Below are 21,763 nucleotides of genomic sequence, written 5' to 3' on the forward strand. Positions count from 1 at the left end.
CAGTGCTGGAGTTCAAGGAGTGTTTGGACAACACTCAGATACAGAGTTGGACTCAATTCTTGCAGGTTGCTTCTAAGTTAGGATATTCTGTTATCCTATGAAGCAGGGGCCGCCATGCCAACAGCCAAGGCAGCACGGTGCACAGAGAGGCAAGGCAGTGGTGGAGACCCTGGGGCCTCCCTGTGTGTGCAGTTTGGAGCCTGGCCCCTGGGGCATAGAGTGGGCTGCAGATATCCTTCAGCAGCAAAAGGAAAGGCCTAGTCTTTATTGTCAAATTTCTTACATCGAAGAATGTAATTTCTTACATGGAAGATAAGCACTGCATGTATTAAAAGGCTGTTGCCATTCATAGGGTTGAGATGAAAAAGTCATTTTGCCATCCAGTTAAGCCTGAACAAGAGGAGGTACAAAAGTGCCAGTGCAGACAGGACCAACCCTGACCTGAGCAAACACCAGGTGTTAGCAGCAAACTCATCCCACACTGTCTCATGTCCTGGCCGTTTTACCAAGGACTGGTGGTTTGCATCACATCCATTTCACAAAGCAGTCAGAGCATTTCCAAGGCCAGCATTACCTCTATGCTCTGCCAAGTGACTACAGCTGGCCAGGTCTCTGCCAGTCCTCCAAAGGAGAGCTACAGTGATCTCTACCCCAGAGTGACAATTGCGAGCTGCTCTGGTAAACAGTGCCCCAGGAAGGTATCCATCACGAGAAAATAAAAAGGTGAGTTCTTAAGGGCAGTATGTTTATTTTGTTAATACAACACCGCCTTCCACAGGATATATACGGAATGTTGTACGCCACTGAGTTTCAATACTGCAGTTCTGTAAAGTATACAGCCATAGATATTGTGTGCCACAAGCAATAAAACTGTTACATTTAACAGAGCAGTTTACCACAGGGAACATGGAATTCGTGTAAATGTGTTGAGCATTTCTATTTTTAATTCTTAGTATGTTCAGAACTTCTGCTAGTAATTCTTTTCGTTAATACACATTACATTGGTTAGCAATATATATATATACACACACCACAGTTTTGGAGCAGTTCTTGTGATCTTTGCAGTACTTTGCTGTCCATCTCCGTAATCCTGTATAGTGCAGAGGTGCTGTATACCAGGTGCATTTTAGACAGTAGTTTTCAATCACTGTAATTAAATATTCAACAAAGAACATATTTATCACGTAACTCCCACTAGGAAAAAATCTCCCCCCCAGAATGTTTTGCTAATGTAAGAATATACCAAAACACTGATCACACAGATGTTTATAGCAACAGTGTAAAACAAGGTAATCCACATACCACAAAGATTAAAGTACCACTGCTGTTTAAAATGTACAAGTACTGTTTAATGAGCTGAACAGAAAAAAAAGCACAATATAAAATTCACTATAGTCACTCCTCTATCCAACTGCAGCTTATGGCTAACCAGATAGCGATAAAGAAAAAGTGGACTATTTTATAAATAATCTTTCAGTAGCATTTGAGAATTTTTAAAAAGTACTGTCATTGTGTATTTTGCTGCTATAAACATAATGCTAATACGCTGAGTTTCGGTCACTGGTTTTGCAGAACCAGTATGGCTTGTTTGCAAGTAAAGCCAATGAGCGTAGTAGGCAGGCGTTTGTAGTCCCCCAAGAGATGACAACGTTGTGCCACGTTCAGCTTTTGACAGAAGTACACAACTGCATATAAAAGTTGCGTGCAAGATAGCGTGAATTGTAGGGAGAACGGCAGGGGGTTTTTAGCGTGTGTAAGTAGAGCTAAGGAAATCAGTTATTTTAAATTGCCTCAAGATAATAAAATATTAGTTTTATATAATGTTATGTAAGCTTTAGAAAACATAAGAGCACAGAGTTGCCTTTTTATAACATAATATGCAGAACCATGACTTAGGCTTTGCTAGCCTCAAAGCAGCACCAAACGCGGGACAGTCACCGTCTCTGGGGGACGAAGGGTCACTTGTTTAGTTTAACTGCAGAAGTGACAGAATGATATCATTCAGCTCAGAGAATGTTCTCTTCTTTGAAGGCAAGGTTTGGAAAATACAGCAGTAAGTATAACAGTAGACAGGAAGGATGCTGGGAGGACAGCCTGAATATGCAAGGTGACTTTCTCCTCTGCTGCTGTAACATGACTGCCAGTTCCTTCACCCAGGTCCTTCTGTAGGACAAGAAAGCCCTTCCAACACATGAAAGAAGAGTGGGATGAGCTAATGGCAGTATGTTGTCTGCAACTGGTAAAAGATTGTTTGATTTATCAAAATTCAAGGGGATTTTTTCCAGAGGTTGAGGGAAAACTTATATCAGTTATTTCCAATTTGTGGAAAAAAAATGTTTTAAAATAGCAGTGAATAAATGGATGATATGGAACAGTAACTCTGAATTAATAATGGTGAATATATGTCACAATAATATTTAACAGCTGAAATGTACTGACACAGAAAATTACAGTCAAATATTGAATATATTAATATACAAAGTATTGTTTGTGTTTTGAAATTAAACTATTCTTGCTGTGCCTCAAATTCAAATATAAGCCTTACAAATCTCTGTAGCTTCTGTTATAAATTAAACAACTTCTAAACAATACTTGTCAACATTCAAATCTCAATAAACTTTGGCAGCTCTTTGGTAAATACTTATAAATAGCAATTAACAAAACAGTAAAAAGGGAGTGGGAAGGCTACCAGCAGGGAGCTCCCTTTTTTGAAATTCCACAAAGGGGAACAGAACAGAGAGAGCTCCCTAGGCAAGAACTATTTCCAAGATTGGTATATTTTACTGAGATTAGTGCTCATCCTTCTTTCTTTTCCATCTATTCAAATACTATTACACTGGGATTTTAATAAACTTCAGATCATTTTTTGTGCTCTACCATATATACATATTCAAAATCTATACACAAATAATAGTGGCTGTTTACGAGTAAAGTTTCAGTGCATTTGACAAGTAATTATTGCACACAGAATAATCTCAAATGCCCAATTATTCTACTGGATAAATGTAGCAACAAATATAACCTCTTATATTTTTTGAAGATCTATCTTTCTGTAAAATCTTGCGTTGGTGACACCTTAGGTGCCAAAGTGAAAGGATCTGCAGGGAATCTGTTGCTGGTTACTCTCGATGGGACAGGAGGTGCAGGCGGTCTTCTTGCTGGCATCGTATAGAAACAATCAGTAGAACTTTTATTCCAGTCATTACCAAAGGTAAAGTCTGAACCAAGAAAAGTATTTTTTTCAGTGCCCAGCAAATCTGGAGATCCAGCTGACTTCCTGGAACCGATCTGCTTAAAATCTGGAACACTTTTAGATGGCTTTAGCTTTACGTGAAAATTCTCATCCTCCTCGTCAAACGTTACCCATCCTTTTGGCTGTACATTTTTTACCATGAGAGATCTACTTCGCAAGCAAAAACTGTTCTCAGGTGCATCAACAGAAAATACAAGCTTGCTCTTATTAGAACTGGGGGCATTTAGAAAAGGGAAAGGATTGAAAGCAGCGTGTCCTTCCTGTAAATGTGAAGTTATTTCAGATTCTTGAGTTTTTGTTCTGAATGGGTTTCCAGCAGTAAGTGTTCCTTCGGTGAATGGATTTGTGCAGTTCAGTCCAGTGACAAATGGATTTGGAGAGCTGCGCGTGTGTTCCTGGGATATGTTAAAGGTTGGAGCAGGAGGCATTGCTGGCATGCAACTTACAGTATTCAAAATATCATTTCTTTGTGTTGCGGAAGGCAACTGCATCGATTCCTTTTGGTTTAAGGTTGGAACAGCTGACGTTCGAGCAGATGTCTGCATCTTTGACACAAGCAGCTGAAATGACAAATCTTCAAAAGGGTCGCTATTTAACTGTGTTTCAAGTTTAGTGCCATAGGTTCCATTTGTTTTAATCTGGAAAGAAAACAAGGTGCTTAGTAATCACATGACCGTCTGTTTTTAAGATTATCATCATCTCCCCATTTCTCAGTTCCATGAGAAGAAAAGAAGCTCTTGGGCTTAAACTGAACCTTCAGTACAACTTGGCTGCAACTTGTACAACGCGCTTATTGTAGAATGATTGCTTCTTTTCAGGAACAACAACAATAAAAAACCCTTAGCTCCTTTTCCAAAGAAAATCTTCCTAGTAGCTCAAGTTAACTCCCCCTCCCACAGCTTCATGCAGCTCAGAAGCTCTGTTGGATATGGTATTGGAAACTCTTCAAGAAACTTAGGCAATTGTGCTATATCCTAAACAAGTGATAACCCAGCTCAGATGTGAAAGGAAAAGCTCTGGTTTTCACTGTTGGATAGTTTCTAACATGGATGTTAAAAGCAATATTTAAGCATCACAATGAAAGAGAAAATTAGTGTTATTAGTTTATGTACTTTAGGCATCTCTATGTAGATGTCTATTTTGTAGGCATCTCCAATACTTCTTGACATGTGAAGCTACAATCATCATCTTTATCAAGAGAGGGAGGGACTTTCTTTTAAAACACACTATGATTTTAAAATGGCAAGTTATCATTGTTTAGAATAAGACCAGATGGAGAAGACAGTTTTCTCCTTATCTTTTAAAACCAAACTTTTAAACAACAATGTGATTATTATACCTTGTTCCAACTGTCCAAAAAGGCAGAATATTTATTACCTACAGATTGTTTGAGTCACGATATTGACAAAGTTTGGAGTTCCACCTTATTAAGCTAAAGCGAAGCAATTAAGGCTGTTAAAATAACTTCTGAGAGTTCCAATATCATGAACAGCTCTGTCAACACATTACTTTAATATACCAAAACAGTTTAGATCTTTAGCATGAAGATTGTTAACTATTGTTTCATTGAACTAGGATGCTAGCTAAATCTATCAACTGAAATACAGTATTAAGTAGCCTAACCTCAGCCTTTACAAAAATGTTTTTACTGCATTTTTTTGTCAGCAGTTTGAAGCACATCTCCATACATCCACTTTATAATATTAAAAAAAAAAAAAAAGGATGATTCAGTTTAGAGATTCTCAGCACTTACAAAAATATTAAAGTTTTGTGTTTTTATCACAACAACATTAGTTACATACATCTCTGGTACTACTAAGCCAGAGAGTTTCTAAAATAGATGAAGCCTAAGGTTACCAAATCATAAACAGAATTGTTCATCTTATAAGGATACAGCGTTTCAGAAAATAGTACTAAAACAAAGACATCAAATAACAGAGGGGAAATATGTAAAAAACTAAGCTATAGAATGAATCCAAATTAAATGCAGCTTGGCACAAGTTGGTTAAATCCTATGTCCATTCACCAAGTAACCAAAAAGTACAAAATCCCAAAGAAACTATGAATCCCAAATTGCTCTTTAGTGTAGGCAAAATTTGGTCTGAATAATTCTGGAAACACATGCTTTTAAATTGTCCACATAACAGCATTTTAATTGTAACATTCAGCTCATTTTACTATGGGTAACAGTAAGATCTCCATTCTTTGAGAACTGTGAATCATGGAATCATAGAATTGCTCAGGTTGGAAAAGACCTTAAAAATCATTGAGTCCAACCACGACCTAACCATACTACCCTAACTCTAACAGCCCTCTGCTAAATCATGTCCCTGAGCACCACATCCAAATGGTTTTTAAACACATCCACGGATGGTGACTCAACTACCTCCCTGGGAGCCTATTCCAGTGCTTAATCATACTTTCTGTAAAGAAGTGTTTCCTGATATCCAACCTAAACTTACCCTGGTGCAACTTGAGGCCATTTCCCCTCATCCTGCCACCTGTCACCAGTGAGAAGAGACCAACCCCATTGTCTCTGCAATCACCCTTCAAAACACCGACTTGTTGGTCTGTTGGTTTTTTTTGTTTGTTTGTTTTTTTCCAAATAGACTATGAGCAGCAGATTCAGACTAAACAGCATATGTAAGATCTGTTTCATTAAAGATGATGAAGCAAAATTTTTGCTATGTCACTAGTAAATACAATTAACGCTATCAATTTTTACTGCATTATGAAAAGAAAAAGCAAACTATGGTATGACAGTCAGTCCATTAATGTGGACAGGTGATTTTAATGTGGATGAGACTGCAGATGTATGAAAAGCAGATTCATACATCTTTTCTGCTTGAACAGATGGAGACCACATACAATATTGGTAAATAGGCAGATACCTGTTACCCTGACGGTTGCTCCTGCTTGTGAAAGAGAAACAGACATCAAAGGAAAGAACATTAGGGAGAAAATCCAAGTAACAAAGCAATCTCATGTTAAAAATACTTTGTTTTAACAAGAACATTTTTCGGTGATATGAAAATGAAATAAATACTTCAATTTATTTTACTGTAATATTTATAAACTTTACCATTAAGAGTTCAAGAAAACAGCTTGAGCCAATTCTAATTTTATTTCCATATGAACATTCATTGTGCAGCTGACTTGTGCTTTTTTGTGAAAATAATCTATACAGAAATTTGCATACGGATGGTCTAATTCTAATCACCCATTAATACAAAAAGCACCACAGCCTCCTTCTGGGAACTGTGTTGTTATAACCTTCCAGCTACAGTAATAGCTTCTGAATCTGAAAAACGAAAAAGACTTCTCACTCTATCAAAAACCCAAACCTTCTTAATTTAAAATAAATAAATTCTCTCTATTTACAATAACTACTTTGCTCTTCTAATATATTTCTTGGTGACCTCTGAAGTCCTAAATATGCACTCTGTATAGAAGCAATTATTTTTATAAAGGAAAAATTTAGTTTCTTAAATATCACAATCAAGCTCTGAATCGAAGCATAGGCTTGGACTCCATTGCCCCTGAACAGACACTACTTTTATTTAAACACCTTTTCTCAGAAGAATTCACATTTGTAAATGGTAATCAAAAAATGAAAGAAACATCATTTAACTAACTCTTTTTAAAAAAAATGAAAAAAGAAATTAAAAACTCTAAGCTGGAGACAATAAACAAAACCCAAAGTGGGCTTTTCTTGTGATTGCACAGCCTGTGGTACTCACAGAAGAGTGACTGCGGAGAAAATTATAGCTACCTGAACTAGTTTTAAAGTGTTTGGGATATTGTTAACAACACAGCCACAGCAATAGGCAGCTCAAAAACCTATTGACAGTGTTTTTAAGCATAATACTGATTGCTGTAAATATGCACAGATAAATGTCATTTCACAGTAGTTTTGAAAGAACAGCTTGCTCTCACAAAACTTTCAAAGGTAAAACTACATTTAGAAGGTGTGAGGCTTTCAAAAGCAACACAATGCTGTCTGCTTCTATTCACGACAGTGGTGCATTCTCAAGTACCCTGTGCCTACATGTATATTCTCTGCAGTCAAAACTTCATGCTTTCTAGGAAACTTCACAAGTCCTGATACATGTATATTCAAAAACATCCTCCTTCTTCAGCCAAAGTTTCAAAAAAAAAAAAAGTTAACAGGTAAAGAGAGAGGTACAGCAGAAATAAAGGAAGAGCATTTAAAAATGTTCTAATAGAATTCAAAACCATCATCTCAGGGAGGCTGCTGTGCTGCTGTACAAAACAAGTATTACCAAACAGCTTTTATGAAAGTGGACTTCAGGTATAGAGATGAGGTAAGATCTAAAATGCTGATGTAAAACTTATGTAGTAATAAATATCCACAGCTGAGTGTAGGCTAAGAAAAACCCAACACATTGCCAGAAAAAAAAAAAAAAAGTAATTTACTCTTGATAGTAGATGGCACAAATCTATCAGCTTCAATGAATGCACATTTTTATATAAGTGGGGATTATCTGGCCTAGCACTTGATGCTGTAGAAATTAATACCACTGGCCTTTAGTGAAGAAGTTTAGACACGACAAAATAATTGTAAGAACAAGTTGTTCATAAGTTCTCTTAAGAAATCTTAAGTGAAAAGTTTAGTATTCAAGATCTTAGTTATTTACAAGACAATACAAAAGCCATTAAGTATTATTCAACCAGAAGCTGATTTATAGATCCAATCTTTGGACCTCTTTGTTTATTTGTTTGAGTTTCTCTTAAATCTACAGCATACAGTACAAAACGTTAATTTACTTAATGAAAAAAAAACAAATAGACCTTTTTTTTTTTTTTTTTTTTTTTTAAACTTACTTGCTGCTGTGAAGGAGCAGATTCAGAAGGCAAAGTGTGGGATGATCGGCTACGAGGAGGTGGTTGTGGAGGTGGTTCCAGACTTGGTGGGGCACTTGTCTGAGGTGGATGTGATGCCACGGGTATCAAAGGCTCTTGCATCTTTAGCGCAGGTGGTGGCTGAGTCACGGGTTGGGCAGGAGCAGCCTGAGGCTTTAGTGGTTCAGGAAGCAATGGGGAGCCTGCAAGTATATTTTCAGTATTGTTCAAGGAAAAGAATTGTTATGGAAACTTGAAAAATGGCGTGAATGAGAATGTGTGGATTTGGAAGCACCAAACAGAACTGCAGCAAGAATGGCTGCAAGAAAAAGCAGGTATTCTAGATCAGAAGTCAAAAGCCCAGCATATCTCCCTTAAAAATATTACTCCAGATAGAAAATAGATCCAAAAGATGTGCTGTTCTTAAACGTAGTTCAGTTACATTTAAGCATATTTTTGATGTCACAATTATAAAATGTGTATTTTGACGTTAGTACACACACATACAAACATACACAAACCAAAAACCTTTATCTTTCAATTTAGGGAGTGAAACATAATTCCTATGCTGAATAATATGAGTATAGAGCAACCACTTCAGAGAATAATCCATGATAAACACCTCTGATCAGAGAGGCTGATAAGCCTAGATCAGAACATAGCAATCTGATAAAAGAGCTTCTCCTGTTGGAATCAACCTTGTGAGCCCAGACTTCCCCCAGTACTGCCTACTATCTGGTAATGGTTTACAATACTGGTTGGTGATCAGCACTAACACAGACTGTCAGATATTACCACATTTGAAAACCTTCATTTGTAGTAAAAAATGAAGACATCTATGAAAAAATGAAGACAGCAAAACATTAAAACCAGATACAGTATCTCTTGATCAAACAGTGACATTTAGATTTAACTTCTAAGTACATATTATACATATATATATATATATACACACACACACACACACACTTTGGAAGAAATAAAACTTACTCCTTGGTGATTCAGCTGGTTTGGTTTGAGGTTCAGGTGTTGGTCTTCCACCAGAGGGGCGGACATGGCTTTGTGGTGCACTAATAACTCCAGCTCGAGGTGGAATAGTCTAATAATGGGTAAAGAAAAAGGACTGTAAATTCAACTTCAGATCTGTAGTCATCTACTATTAATTGACTCAGGATAATTAAGGGTTGTGAAAAATGAGTTCTTTGATAATAATTGTTGAGCTATTTTTTCACGCATATATGCAACTAGAGAATAAAGCAAAGGATTTTTACAAGTCTTCTACTTTATATTATATTTACCAGCATAACAACATTTCAATCACCTACTACTTTGTCACTATTAGTAACTGAATTTGACCTAAGTCTGTGAAATATTTAAAAAAAACAACACAAAACAACAAGAACCTTATTTTGTAAGTACCTTATTTAGTAAGCACACACTGATAACACACTGTCAACACAGGTTGTAGATACTCTCTACTGTTTGGGTTGTAACTATAGCCTGCTATTTGTAAACAGCAGCTACAGTCAGGTCTATTTACAGGAGGTCCAAGATATGGATAAGAGATTATGGTTATTTCTTTTAACAAACATGTTTGCTAATTGGAAAAAGATTATTCTTGTTCCACAGCAAGAAGGATTAGTGAAACATACATCCTGCATCAGCTGAAGGCTGGAGTCTTCCCAAAGAAGCTTATACACCAGGAGTAAAATTGTTCTCTCAAATCAAAGAATCTACGTGTGTATTTAAATAGAAATAGGAAACTACTGTAGATTACAACTGAAGCTGAATGAGTTACTAACACTTGAAAGCCAAATGTAAAGCACTAGAATAAAAACAACAGATTTCAGAAAAAAATTATTTTTTCTTGTGATAATTATTTAAGATTTGTTTCCTCTAGAATTTTGTGTGTTATATATTCTCCCACAAGAAGTGAATAACAATGCATGCCCTAGAAATGGTTTTCAGAGCTGATTCACAATTCTTTACACAAACATGATCTAAAAATACGCAGATAAATGTCACCACTTGAAAATAAGTATTATACTTGAGGCTACTTCTGATAGATGTGCATACTGTACTTTTTTTTTTTATGTCCGAATCATCATGCTTGGCTGAGTCCATTTAACAATGATCTCATGCTTCATGCCACATGACCTTTGAAATACCTGACTTCACTTTCATTGCCAAGATACATGTCACCAGGCTTAATTGTTTTTTTTTTTTAATGTTTAGAAAATAGGCAGAATGATTGGATTAATTTCCAAAACTCAAATTGAAAGTTATGCACAAAATTAAAGAGAAACTAAGCCTAAAATAATCCTCAGGACCACCTGGAGGGAAACAGAGCATGCAGCGGTTACTGTCCCTGGTCCTGAAAGCTGAGAAAGGAAACGCTGCCCCAAAAACAACCTGAGGAAAGGATGTCACACCAGCTTGAAAGAGGGTCGAGCTTAAGCTTGAAAAGCTTGAAAAACAAAGCATCTCTTAGATATTTTTTGATCTTTTGATCTTGCATCTGTTATAATTAAAAAAACAAACAAACAAAAAAAAACACTACCAATGTTATGAACTATAGAAATACAAAAGGAAAATGATTTTGCAAAAGAATGCATACCGGTCGAGCAGTAGCATATCCAACAGTTCCTGCACTTGAAAATCCAGTTGAAGGTGGAGGCTGACTACGTACTGGAACAGATATTAGAAACCACTGACTTAGAACATATTTCAAAATCAACTTATTTCTGTATTATAATTAGTACAAAGCATGTGTCTGTATTACCTAAGTTATCTTTTCTTTGTGTTCCAGGACTTTTTTGTGCTTTGAAGCATGGGAAAAAAATCAGATTATCTTTGTTAGATAAGATACATACAGGTATTACACAGTAATGGTACATTATCACTAATGTAAACAGGAGCAAAGAGACATTAGTGATTTGAGTTATTACAGATTAGAGTCTATCAATCAGCTAAACTGTTATACTAGTGCACTCTTACCCCACACTGCACCTGTGAATTAATTTGACCCTTCTAATTGCAAGTTAAGTCAAATCACCTCCTGTTTGTTGCAAGCTAAAGATGTTGACTTGTACAGGTACAAGTGTTCTGAACCTTGCTAGAAGCAGTTGTTTTCTTTGTAGTATATCCTGTAGATATTCTAACAGCAGTCTTTAAAAACAAAGAGAACTCTTATAACATACTAATTCAAAAAAAAAATCACACGATCAGAAGTGTACATCTGTAATTAAATGATTCAGCAATCTAAAGGGTCTACACCAAATTTTCTGAACCTACTCTCTTCACTTATAGGATAAATATATCGTAGCACCAACCTCAACATTTACATGCTGGTGCTCATGACAACCTTGTATTCAACATTCAAGTTGTGAAGTGCAAGATATGAAAAAGTTACCTTTACTTCAGATAAGTGCACAATTTCTAACAGGTATAGAGGTTTAGGATTCAGGCTTGTGTTTCAGTTGTCTGTTTCCCAGGAAGGTAAATCACCACATCATTTACAGTAACTGGAAGGAATACTCTGTGATGCATAAGACACTTTATCAAATCAGCTTCCAGATGACAGACAATCCTGCTTTCTTAGATCTAGATAGAATGAGTTTCTGGATCCAGTTCTCAATAGATACAACTTGTACCCAGAATAACCTGGCTTAGTTCACCCTACGTTGAGAAGGGGGTTGGACTAAGATGACCACCAGAGGTCCCTTCCAACCTCACCTACCCTATATATATGAACCAGCCAAAATTCACTATGGCATATAGGAGTACATTGTGATCGAGACTATATGAGGACTTGTGCTGCCATACCTATATTTACTACAAAGAGCAAAAACCTCAAACTCTGCTGTCAAAGCTAAAACAGGACCCATTCAGAACCATATGCACTCACTCCAACTAGAATCATGAAGGAAAAATGCTTATCATAAATGTACTTCACATACATTTAGTTCCTAGAATTAAATACATACATTATGCTCTAAAAAGAGACAAAATATTAAATTATAGACTAAATTATTTGAATGGAAATTTCTGTCAAAATACATGACTATGTAGTTCTTTATGAAAAAATTTAGATTCCTAGTTTGGTTACAGATATGGTATTTATTCCAGCAATCAGTCAGTTACATCTTCCTTCGAGAGTCTGCCATGAAAGTAGTCTTGATTAGTGCAGTTTAAGTTTTCATCTCATTTTTTTCTGTAATCGAAGACTGCTTCTATAACAATTCACACTATCACTGATAAAGCAACTCACCTTTCTGAAAAGTACATTAAATAAAAGAAAAAAATACCCTATATAATACATGCCTTAATGAAACTGTCTTTAGTATCACAAGAACAATATTGTTCAGGTATTAAAATTGAAATTCATTTCTAGAATACAAAAATTGTTATGTTACCTTCTACTTCTCTCTTAGCTACCCCAGGACTGGGAGGAGCTCCAAGACCTTTTCAGAGAAAGAAGAGAAGCTGTACATTGCATAAGAAAAGCAGTAGATTGAGAAAGTAAAAACAGAAAGGATACTGCCCCAAGACAGCTCTGTATAATTAAAAAATGGCCTAGCTAGATTGTAGGTACTTAGAGAAGAACTGTTTGGAGCAGCAAGGGGAAACCAGACTGATAGGAATTAGAGATCAAATAAGATCATGTTTAGAAACACTTTAAACTACAGTTGAAAAAGATTTTAATTTCTTCAGTATATGCTCTCCACGATCTTTTATAAATTCAAAATGTTATTAAATGTAATTCTTGAAATTCTTTTTAATCAAAACACATATCTATACTCCAACACTCGAAAGCAAACATACATCACTTATACTCATCAACATTAGGCTTGTTTCCAAAAATTTGGGAGAATACTATATATTTCCAACAAGACTATATCTGAATGAGCAAATTAATGGAATAAATAAGGTTTGCATTTTATATAGTGTATTCTATTAAACAGAATTATATCATTATTTCCAAGCAGCACTCTGTACATCAGAAAGCCACATCAACTCACATAGAGAATATCTGCAGTTAGATGTTGAAATTCACACTGAGAGAAAGAAGATTTTTAATTATGAATAATCACACTGAATTATTTTGATTCTGTAATATGATCAGGCACACATAGAGTCCATAAGCTTACATGATAAAAACAGAGCTGGGCATAATAGCATCAAATGGTATGAAAGGAAGAATCCTTAAGGCATGCGTATAGGAATAAGTAAAAGTAATATCTGGCAACTCTCAAATGGCTTTAGCATAGATGAGGAGAAGGGAGCTGGTGTTCAAGAAGACTACCTTAAAAGCAACTTTTGCCTTAGCAATGATACAGACTCGTGTTTTTCTAATCGTGTGCTGATGTGTTTTATGTGCTCAGGAGCTCTTTATGATCTAGAAAGCGTGCTATGAGTTTTGTCAGATATGGGTTGAAGTGTCACTCAGAGTAGGAAGATTAAAGGCTGCAGATAAGGCTGGTATGTGACTATCTTCAGAGATGCCAAATATCTGGTTTTGATGAACGTCTGGTTCCAAGATGTTCAATACTGGCACATGATATATTCTGGGTGAGTTACAGGTTCTACCAATTAACCTTAGATTTCCATTGCAAAAGTTTCTGACAGCAAACTTTTCAGTGAGAAACAGCACTGCAGAGGGATGAACAAAGAACACAGGGGGACACAAGAGGAAATGTCACCGCTTTCAAATATGTATACATGCTACCCAAGGGTGCACTGCAGAAGAAAAGACTGTAATAACCTAGAGGCTATTAGACCTGCTGACTGGATAAAAACAGGGCAGTGGAAAGCATTCCCAAGGAGTACAGGATGCTCCTCTGACCCTATCTCTTCCTTCAAAAGTACTAATGGAAATGGACACAATAAAGCCTCTCTAGGAGCAGGGTTAGCTTTATGAAGCTCACCTCAGCCCAGATCAGATACCTTCAGGACTGTCTTGTTAAGTAAATCTTGCTTTATGCAAGATGATTAATCAAGTCAACTCCTTTCAAATGAAGAAATGGGAGGAACCTCTGGCCATAAGCACATAAACCTGTGTTCCTATGCTGATGCACCATACAGCTTGAGAATTCTAATTGCAGCCTGATAGAGTATTTCGCAAGTAAATATGCTACACAGTTACTTAACAACAGAGTTTTAAGGAAAGCGGTTTGATATATCGAAAATAAATCTGTAACTTTTGCCCTGACATCTTTTAAACAGAACTGTATGTTTTGCAAGGATTATATTTACAGATTAGCTTAATGGAAAATAAAACAACTCCAATCTTTCATTAAATTAAATGCATGGGTATGTATATGTGTGTGTATATACATACACACAGATGTGGGGCCTGTATACATATATGGGCACATATATAAATAGCTATAGATAGATAGATGGAGGTCCTGCACCTGGGTAGGGACAATCCCAAGCACAAATACAGGCTGATGGGCACAGAATGCATTGAGAGCAGCCCCGAAGAGAAGGGCTTGGAGGCTGAAAAAGTCAGCATGGACAGGAAACTTGCACTTGGAGCTCAGAATGCCTGCTGCATCCTAGGCAGCATCAAGAAGAGCATGGACAGCAGGGCAAAGGAAGTGACCAGTGACTTCTACTCCACTCTTGTGAGACTCCATCTGGAGCACTGCATCCAGGCCTGGACCCCCCAGCACAAGAAAGACATGGAGTTGTTGGAGTGAGTCTAGAGGAGGGCACAAAGATGATCAGAGGGCTGGAGCATCTCTCCTGTGAAGACAGGCTGAGAGAGCTGGGCTTGTTCAGCCTGGAGATGGCACCAGGGAGACCTCATTGCAGCCTTCCAGTACCCAGAAAAGCTGGAGAGACTCTTTATCAGGGTGCACGGTGATAGGACAAGCGGTGATGGCTTTAAACTAAAGGAGAGGAGATTTAGGGTAGATCATGCATGTCCAATGCATGGCCTGGACCCTGCCTCTCAGTATCTGCCCCCAGCTGCTGCAGCAGCAGCTCTGCTCCACCAAGAGGCCCAGCCCAGCCCTGGGAGCACACCCACTGCTCAACAACAGCCAGACATCAGTGTGCTATTAGCGCAGGAGGAAGAAAATGCCATCCAAAGTCTCTGACGAACACCTGGAGAACTCACTAAGAATTGCAGCCGCTGCCATTCAACCAGTCTGAAGCATTGGTTTCACCAAAACAAGGTCACATATCCCACTAGTTACGTGCTTTTGTTGCTTTCTCTCTCTTTTTTTATTTAAATAAAAAAAATTGAAGATTAAAATGTTCTGTTACTTATATACATGAACTATAGTATATATTTTATGAGGACTCTCCAAAAGCAATGCTTTCTGTTTTATGATGTTGGCCTACAGTGTTAGAGGCAAACGTTGGTGGTTCCCACCAATATTCCATTTTGTTGCCATGTGACAGATGGTAGCAGAGGGGCAATCTGACACAATGCCATCTGATATGGATGTGCAGACAAAGCAATAATGCGGAATTGAATTCCTCCATGTGGAAAAAAATGACATCCACTGACATTCATGGACACTTGTTGAATGTTTCTGGAGATCAAACAGTGGATGTGAGCACATTAAGAGATGGATGGTGCGTTTCAGCACTGGCAATAATGGTTCATCTTCACTGGTGCACTTTTTTTTTTTGTTTTAAACAAGTGCAGCATACAGACTCCTGTTCATTCCTGGAGAAAATGCAGAGCTAATGGCAGCTACTACATTGAAAAGGAGTTTTTTTGTACCTGAGTATTTGCTCTATCAATTAGTGAGATTGTGCTCTTTGCAACAGTTGGAGTTTCCATGGAAATAAATAGGAAGCATTACTTCTGGAGTGACCTTTGAGTATGCATCCCAAGGCAATTCCCGTTCACCCAATGCAGTCCAGGTAAGTCAAAAGCTTGGATGCCCATGGGTTAGATGTTAGGAGGAAATCCTTTCCTCAGAGGGCAGTGAGGCACTGGCACAGTTGCCCAGAGAAGCTGTGGTGCCCCATCCCTGGAGGCGCTCAAGGCCAGGTTGGATGGGGCCCTGGGCAGCCTGAGCTGGTGGGAGATATCCCTCTCCATGGCAGGGTATTGGAACAAGGTAATTTCTAAGGTTACTTCCAACCCAAACCATTTTAAGATCCTGTGTATGCATATCTGAGAAATCTAGGCTATTTCCTAACATTTGAACAATGAAATAACTGCTTTAGCATTAAGGCTTTTTATTTCCTCTGTTGCTGAACAGTACTTCTTCAGCAAAAGAGGAAGAAAAGTTCAATTTTTTTTTTTAAACCGTGAAAAATATCTTCTTCAAAATGACTGTAATGTCCCATATTCTAATGTACTCAAACAACATTAGCTCTGTTTTTTTTTTTAAAGTGACCGGAAAAATAGAGATGTTGAATGGTTCTTGAAAAGTTTTTAACATGTGACTGTAAATATCAACGTACACTAACCAGTATTTGCTGCTTAAGTGTGTTTGCTTTTGCATCTTAGCATTTCTTTGCATATCAATCTTCCTACTATATTTTCTAGGCTTATAATCTTTATTTAGAGGATTAGGATGACAGCAAAGAGGTAACACGTGTTACCCAAATGATTGTATATACTGAAGATATTGTGCATTCTCTCAGTCTTAGCCCTGTTTTAATAGTTTAAAGCAATGACAAAAGACAACTATCAGCCTTTCTTGCATTAATCAGGAAATGTTTGAATATCACTAATAAAGGGAAAAAAAAGCAAAACAGTTATTAACTTCAAGTAACTGACGATAGCATCTCATTTTAAACACTGCCTAAAAATTCATAATGCAGTACAGCATCTTAATTTTGAACTATAAACAATTTAGAGTTTATAGAATCCTCAAAACGACATTAGCAGGCAAAAAATCTATGCTTTGCAAACCTCTACAATTAACATGTAGTTCTTGGTGCATTATTACTTAAAATCTGAATTAATTCTGATATAAAGTATAACCAAATTCTAAAAACATTCTTGAATGCATACTGAGCCATGAGAAGAAACATGATGGGCACTGAAGGGACTGAAGCCCTCAGAATAAAAGGTTAGAACATAAAGGGAAAAAAAGCTAACATTTAAAATGCTTGACATTTCAGATATCTGAACAATGTTGTTTTGCACATTCTATAGAAGTCATACTCTTACAGTACACAGGGGTATTTTAACAGTGTTTTAGGAGCGTGCATTCTAGATAAGAGAAACAGATGCCATTTACACAAGCACTGTGACATTTACACTCTGCTTCCAGTCCTGTGCTAACTTCCTCTGAACTAAGCTCAGGTACTGCTGAAAAGCAAAGTGTCAGGCCTTACAAATGTACTCCGTGAGCGGAAAACGTGGAGGATAGAAAAAGTAGGATGAGTTTTAAATCAGAATAATATATGAAAAAAGAATATACTACACTCTTTTTAAAAGATTGCATAAAAAGCAAGTTTTATGCAAGCTATAACTCTATGCAAAATGACATTGGAAAAGAGCAAGAAATGAAGGCTGATCTTTGCACAACTGACACTGAAACTAGACAGACACGATTGAATCAATGCACACAAAGCTATATAGGACTGAAGTAGTACGAATTGAATCTCACAGACGTTGTGTATTATGTATATACTATTTTCTAAAGCTTAAGCATTTCAATTATTTTGAAATATTATGCCTTTGGCATAATAATCCCCTATTCTCAACTTAATCTAAGAGCTCTACACATCTCTGGCACAATAGAATAAGTCATATTTAATAAACTATGTGAAATGATTACTTCTTTTAGAATTGTTTTCACCAAAAACCCTTGTTTCCTACCAACTGAGTGGCAACACCTGAATAGCCATTAAAAAAGTATTCTAGAGACTCACTGTATCCCATGTATTAACAAACTGATTTAAGTCCCTGCAATACAGCTCAACTACAGGGCAAGTGTCAAAAATAGACAAAGATCAGTTTTAAGAAGCACTCTGAGAACAGGTGAGTTGTTACAACATGCAAAAGTAGATCAAGCTGGAAAAAATAAAACGAACCCGAAGAGTTTATTAGGCCCTCATCATTATTAAAAGAAAAGGAATTAGGAGAGAATTATTTCAGGATTTTGTTTCTTTGTAGACTTGTATCTCCAGTGCCTTTAAATTGCATAAATTCCTTTGCTAGATTTGTACTGAATTACACACTAGTTCCAAGAACTATGGATGACATTTCGTGTGTCTAGAAAAGGTTTAAGAGCACATTTGGATACTTGGAAATAGCAAATAAACGATGCAGATGTGAGTGTTCAGCCTAGAAACATATAAAGCTCAGTGATTTGCAGTTCTCTGCTAACTGGTGATCATCCAGGGGAAATCTGGCCAGACTTCAGCAGCAGTTTCAATTTGAGCAATTAATGGATAATCACTCTAAGCAACTTCAATCACAACTCAATTCACAATGTGTCTTAACATGAACAGCAATGGTAAAAAAAAAGAAATCTATGTCTTTCACAACTACAAACAAGACAGCTTTCTTTGAAAAGTTAGTTGGGTATGCTGCGACAAGGACAAAGAACAAGATAGAAACACAGAACAGTGCTAATCTGACTACAATGTACCAACTTCTGGGGAAATATTGTTTTGCTAAAAAAAAAAATCAACTGTAATTCAGCAGGGATACAAATACTGAGAAATAAAAATGAATAATTTTTAAATACAAATATAATTTCTGCCTTTGGACATCAATATTAAGTATTGTCAAAAGAGAGCATTGAAATTTTGTTATATAGTCATATTTGAAAATAATTAAAATCATTACCTCCAAACTCCTTTCTAGCAGGTGCAGGACTCCTACCGCCTTACAGTATTTAAGAAATGAATGCAGCAATAATGAAAAATATCAGTATAGTAAGAGGGAAGAAAAAGAATGAGAAAGTTATAAATGACAAGGGTCAGTGTGTTAGTAACTATGCTGCCTGCATGATTCTGGACATCCAGTTTTTCTTAACGCTCCATTGTTTACATTTTCAGATGATCCAGATGAATACTATAATTAAGAACTCAGACATGATAAAGTACTGACATCAAAACAAAAAGAATACAAATCAATGATTGCATATGTTTCTTTATCTTTTGTATAAAAAAATTAAGATGCCATACAAAAATGAAAATGCTGATTAAACAACGCAAAGGAAAGCCCATGTTTTAGAGCTGTAGAAATTAGTTTATAAACATTATAAAACTAATTCATTAAATAAAATAGTAATTAAATGGTGCTGAAAAACACATGTTGTTTTACCTCAACATTATAATTTGGCTACTAAATGTACCAACTAAATATCTTATTTAAAAACCTCTGGTGAGATTGTGTTGAGCCCCAAACCATAGGTGCTTTGGGCCTGGAACTTCAAAGCTCATCTCACAGAGCCAAAACAAATTATTTCCAATCTCCCAATGTCTGTCACCACGTTACCTGATGGTGGAGGCGGCCTCTGTGGTGGAGCAGGACGTGCAGGAGGAGCAACAGGGCGAGGCGGTGGAGGGCGCTTGGGCTCCAAGGTCTGAGAAGTGTCTTTCTGCTGGGTACCAAGTTGAGTTTCATCTGGAGAACGTGACAGAAAACAGTGCAAACATTAATCACTTGTGTATTCTATTCACAGTTAAGCTTCTGTTATAATAAATTATTTCCACAGAAAGGATAGTCAGTTCCCAGAATTGCAAATGCAGAGATACATAAACAGCACTGAGGTTTGGAGAGAGGGGAAATAAATTAAACCAACAGTGAAAACAAGCTGTCTCATGTGCTTTCATTAGATACGCTTTTCAAGACTGAGGTGGTTTACCCAAGGCTACCTATGCGTAAAATGCAATGACAAGAATAGCCTTTTTTATTACTCTAGAAGGGCTATTGAAAATTATCTACAAGCAAGTATTCTGCCACTAGGCCATTCCACTGCCACACCATACAGTAGCTGAGGAAATTGAGCAACATAATACACACTGTGCACGGAAACTGGTGGTCCAGGAGTTTTTGCTGGAGCTCGGCTCGGTCTCACTGGGAGTGTGGGTCCATCTGACAGTGTAGGAGACTGACAGGGACTGGAACGTGGTGAGGAGCTTGGGGAGGTTCCAAGGCCAGAACTTAAGGTTGGCTGCAGGTGCTGAGGAAGGATTTCTTCTACTTCAGCACTATAGTCATCAATGTCACCTAGATAACCATGACCCAGAAAAGAAAACACGTCAAATTAAGGGAGCTATAGTTACTTATTTTCTTAAGTGGGACAATTACCAACTGACTGTGGATGTCGGATTTTCTGCAAAAAGCCCTCGAGTTTCTCAAGGAATTTGCTCAAGGAATACAACACCACAAGAAGTGTCACCAGGCAAGGTGCCTTTGGCATATGCTTAGTGGAAAAACTGTGAAAAAGTAGATAGATAAAAAACATGCAAGTGAAGAAAATCAAACTGCAGAGGTGTGAGGAATGCAAGAGTGATTTCTAGCAGCTCAAGGATTTCATTACGAAAGCAACGACAGGAAAGAAAAAAAGACAGAAACAAGGAACTGGAAAGCAGCAAATGAATGCTGAAGGTGAGCCTGTTCCAAGGAGCAACAGAGGATGAAGGCTTCTTCATCCAGTTGATACTTGCCTGCCTTTAAAAGGTTCGTCAGGTGTTTGTTAGGAGTGGGGTAAGTGTATAAATACTTAGCATGGGAGCTCATTAGTCCTATCTGTTATATGGCCCAAAAATAATTGCTTTGTAACCTGAATTTGGATATCCTGCTTGTAGACAGTCTCCATAAAAACATAAAAGCTGCCTGAATGAAGCGATCCCTGTGACACTACAGGATCAAGTGAAAAGAATAAAAAAAAGTGAGTAAATTAGTAAAACTTTGGTGTACAGTGCATACAGTGCAAACTGCCATCACAAATGGCTCAATAAACTGGCAAGCTACTATTGGAAATTAAAAGCTTTTTAGTCACCTGTTTCTGCTAGGTATATGCTTGTTAAATTACAGTGGTATTAAATTAATTAGATTAGTTAGAACTACAAGCATTTCAAAAATAGTATTTTATTCCAACAAACCTTCCATATCATAATCTGCAGTAACCTCAGCATCTTCACAAAGCAAGGTGGAGCTTGTTGATGAAGGCAGCCCAACATTAATCTTCTCTAGATTCATTTCGTCCTCCAAACTTCTGATCCAGTCCGGATTTTTTAAACTTATGTTTATAATCCTTCCTAGTATCTGAATTGTCATAAAGGTACACATAAAACAAAAATTGTTAAAAATAGGGATATTAAAATTCAGCATTCTGCATAAAAAAATAATAAAATTATGAATTATGAAATACAAGTTATCAGAATTTATGGGACCAAACAACAACAGTGACATTTCACAGAAAAATAATTATAATTTTCACTTTATTTCTCTAATTAAGTGCATCTACATAGTTTAAACTTAAAAGTAAGGTCCTGAGCAACCTGATGTAACTGCGTATGTCCCTGTTCATTGCAAGGAAGGTGGGCTAGATGAGCTTCAGCAGCCCCTTCCAACTCTAATTATTCTATAAGTCTATCGCTAATTGCAACTACAATTAATGTTTTTCTAAAGTAAACCAGAGAAATTGCATATCAAGATTTTTTTCTTTTCAGTTAACAGGAAAGCTTTTGGTTTCTTTGTTCTGA

At 36.9% G+C, this 21,763-nt stretch overlaps 1 protein-coding gene across 7 annotated transcripts in view; it reads right to left on the minus strand.

Annotated features, from left to right (window-relative positions):
• Window positions 1-724: 724 nt before the first annotated feature.
• Window positions 725-21,763, minus strand: part of SYNJ1 (synaptojanin 1) — a 60,957-nt gene continuing 39,918 nt past the window's right edge. For 2 of the 7 annotated variants that reach the window (XM_085242064.1, XM_085242056.1), the window contains 7 exons: window positions 21,161-21,323; window positions 20,076-20,282; window positions 19,548-19,676; window positions 10,734-10,804; window positions 9,107-9,215; window positions 8,099-8,319; window positions 725-3,891 (listed from right to left, as the gene is read on the minus strand). In XM_085242064.1, the coding sequence (XP_085098190.1) occupies window positions 3,043-3,891; window positions 8,099-8,319; window positions 9,107-9,215; window positions 10,734-10,804; window positions 19,548-19,676; window positions 20,076-20,282; window positions 21,161-21,323 (1,749 nt within the window). In that variant the 3' untranslated portion in view covers window positions 725-3,042. Of the gene's footprint in view, window positions 3,892-8,098; window positions 8,320-9,106; window positions 9,216-10,733; window positions 10,805-10,898; window positions 10,938-12,531; window positions 12,580-18,893; window positions 18,933-19,547; window positions 19,677-20,075; window positions 20,283-21,160; window positions 21,324-21,763 lie in introns of all 7 variants that reach the window. The other 5 variants (XM_085242021.1, XM_085242033.1, XM_085242028.1 and 2 more) reach the window with 5 other exon arrangements.

The sequence above is a fragment of the Meleagris gallopavo genome, chromosome 1, assembly GCF_905368555.1.
Source record: "Meleagris gallopavo chromosome 1, MGAL_WU_HG_1.1, whole genome shotgun sequence".
NCBI lineage: Eukaryota > Metazoa > Chordata > Aves > Galliformes > Phasianidae > Meleagris > Meleagris gallopavo.